At 55.4% G+C, this 2500-nt stretch overlaps 1 protein-coding gene across 2 annotated transcripts in view; it reads left to right on the forward strand.

Moving 5' to 3' along the window:
- LOC116041490 (heat shock factor protein 1-like) overlaps positions 1-2500 on the forward strand; it is a 13408-nt gene that overhangs the window by 2710 nt on the left and 8198 nt on the right. The window contains exons 4-5 of one of the 2 annotated variants that reach the window (XM_031287391.2): positions 556-706; positions 2482-2500. The exon at positions 2482-2500 is cut by the window's right edge and continues 53 nt beyond it. In XM_031287391.2, the coding sequence (XP_031143251.1) occupies positions 556-706; positions 2482-2500 (170 nt within the window). The remainder of the gene's footprint in view (positions 1-555; positions 707-2481) is intronic. The other variant, XM_035993069.1, reaches the window with a different exon arrangement.

The raw sequence follows: 2500 nt of genomic DNA on the forward strand, positions 1-2500 counted from the left end.
CCTGACACAGACAGGAACACCTGACACAGAGGCAACCTGACACAGACAGGAACACCTGACACAGAGGCAACCTGACACAGAGGCAACCTGACACAGAGACAACCTGACACAGAGACAACCTGACAAAGAGACAGCAACACCTGACACAGACAACCTGACACAGAGACAACCTGACACAGATATAGGAACACCTGACACAGAGACAACCTGACACAGAGACAGGAACACCTGACACAGAGACAGGAACACCTGACACAGAGACAGGAACACCTGACACAGAGACAACCTGACACAGAGACAACCTGACACAGAGACAAAAACACCTGGTACAGAGACTGGTACACCTGACACAGAGACAGGTACAACTGACACAGAGACAGGAACACCTGACACAGGGACAGAGAGTGGATAGTAATGGTGTGGTATATTTAGAGACTGCTGAATCTTTGTGTTCCATGTAGATGGTTATGGATTTCTGGTTCTAAAGGTATGATGATAGTAGATGACTATGTCTTGTCTCAGTTACCTCCCTCACTCTGTTTTTGTTCTCTGTAGTCAGTCCCATTGTTGTGATGAGCCCTGCCTCAGAGGGGCCCCTCCCAACAGCCACAACCAGCCAATCACCTGCCTCCGTTCCCACCTCGAACTCTGCGCCCTGCCCCACCAAACTTCAGCAGAGTTGTCAGACCATCGCCTGCATCGACAAGTAAGTCTCCTGTTATACTGTTTTTATATCATTCAGAGTGGCTGCAGGGAGATTTACCTGCTTTTCACTACTACACAACTGCCAATATCTGTCCTAACAACTGCTGACAACTGTCCCAAAACCTGCCGCCAACTGTCCTAACACCTGCCGCCAACTGTCCTAACACCTGCCGCCATCTGTCCCAAAACCTTCCACCATCTGTCCCAAAACCTGCCAACAACTGTCCCAAAAACCTGCCGACGTCTGTCCCAAAACCTGCCGCCGATTCTGTCATAAAAACTGCCAACGACTGCCCCAAAGCCTGCCGACAACTGTCCCAAAACCTGCCGTCATCTGTCCCAAAGCCTGCCACCAACTGTCCCAAAACCTGCCGACAACTGTCCCAAAACCTGCCGCCATCTGTCCCAAAGCCTGCCACCAACTGTCCCAAAACCTGCCGACAACTGTCCCAAAGACTGCAGACAACTGTCCCAAAGACTGCCGACAACTGTCCCAAAACCTGCCGACAACTGTCCCAAAGCCTGCCACCAACTGTCCCAAAACCTGCCGACCACTGTCCCAAAACCTGCCGACATATGTCCCAAAACCTGCCGCCATCTGTCCCAAAGCCTGCCGACAACTGTCCCAAAACCTGCCGACAACTGTCCCAAAACCTGCCGCCATCTGTCCCAAAGCCTGCCAGCAACTGTCCCAAAACCTGCCGCCATCTGTCCCAAAACCTGCCGCCATCTGTCCCAAAACCTGCCGCCATCTGTCCCAAAACCTGCCGCCATCTGTCCCAAAGCCTGCCGCCATCTGTCCCAAAACCTGCCGCCATCTGTCCCAAAGCCTGCCGCCATCTGTCCCAAAGCCTGCCGCAATCTGTCCCAAAGCCTGCCGCAATCTGTCCCAAAGCCTGCCGCCAACTGTCCCAAAGCCTGCCGCCAACTGTCCCAAAGCCTGCCGCCATCTGTCCCAAAGCCTGCCGCCATCTGTCCCAAAGCCTGCCGCCATCTGTCCCAAAGCCTGCCGCCATCTGTCCCAAAGCCTGCCGCAATCTGTCCCAAAGCCTGCCGACAACTGTCCCAAAGCCTGCCGCCATCTGTCCCAAAGCCTGCCGCCATCTGTCCCAAAACCTGCCGACATATGTCCCAAAACCTGCCGCAATCTGTCCCAAAGCCTGCCGACAACTGTCCCAAAACCTGCCGACAACTGTCCCAAAACCTGCCGACAACTGTCCCAAAGCCTGCCGCCATCTGTCCCAAAGCCTGCCGCCATCTGTCCCAAAGCCTGCCGCCAACTGCCCCCAAACCTGCCGCCATCTGCCCCCAAACCTGCCGCCATCTGCCCCCAAACCTGCCGCCATCTGCCCCCAAACCTGCCGCCATCTGTCCCAAAACCTGCCGACAACTGTCCCAAAGCCTGCCGACAACTGTCCCAAAGCCTGCCGCAATCTGTCCCAAAGCCTGCCGCCATCTGTCCCAAAGCCTGCCGCCATCTGTCCCAAAGCCTGCCGCCATCTGTCCCAAAGCCTGCCGCCATCGGTCCCAAAGCCTGCCGCCATCGGTCCCAAAGCCTGCCGCCATCGGTCCCAAAGCCTGCCGACAACTGTCCCAAAACCTGCCGACAACTGTCCCAAAACCTGCCGCCATCAGGCTGATTTTACCCAAAATGCCTCTAACCCTGTGTGGTAGACTAATACATGTGTGAATAAACATTGAAAGGTTTCCCTTCAGATGGGAGAGAACGTTTGAAGCTCAGGTGTGTGATTAAACCCCCCCTCCCCCCTTCCTCAGACCCCGCCCCCCTCCCTCT

This window comes from Sander lucioperca, chromosome 16 (genome assembly GCF_008315115.2).
Source record: "Sander lucioperca isolate FBNREF2018 chromosome 16, SLUC_FBN_1.2, whole genome shotgun sequence".
Lineage (NCBI taxonomy): Eukaryota > Metazoa > Chordata > Actinopteri > Perciformes > Percidae > Sander > Sander lucioperca.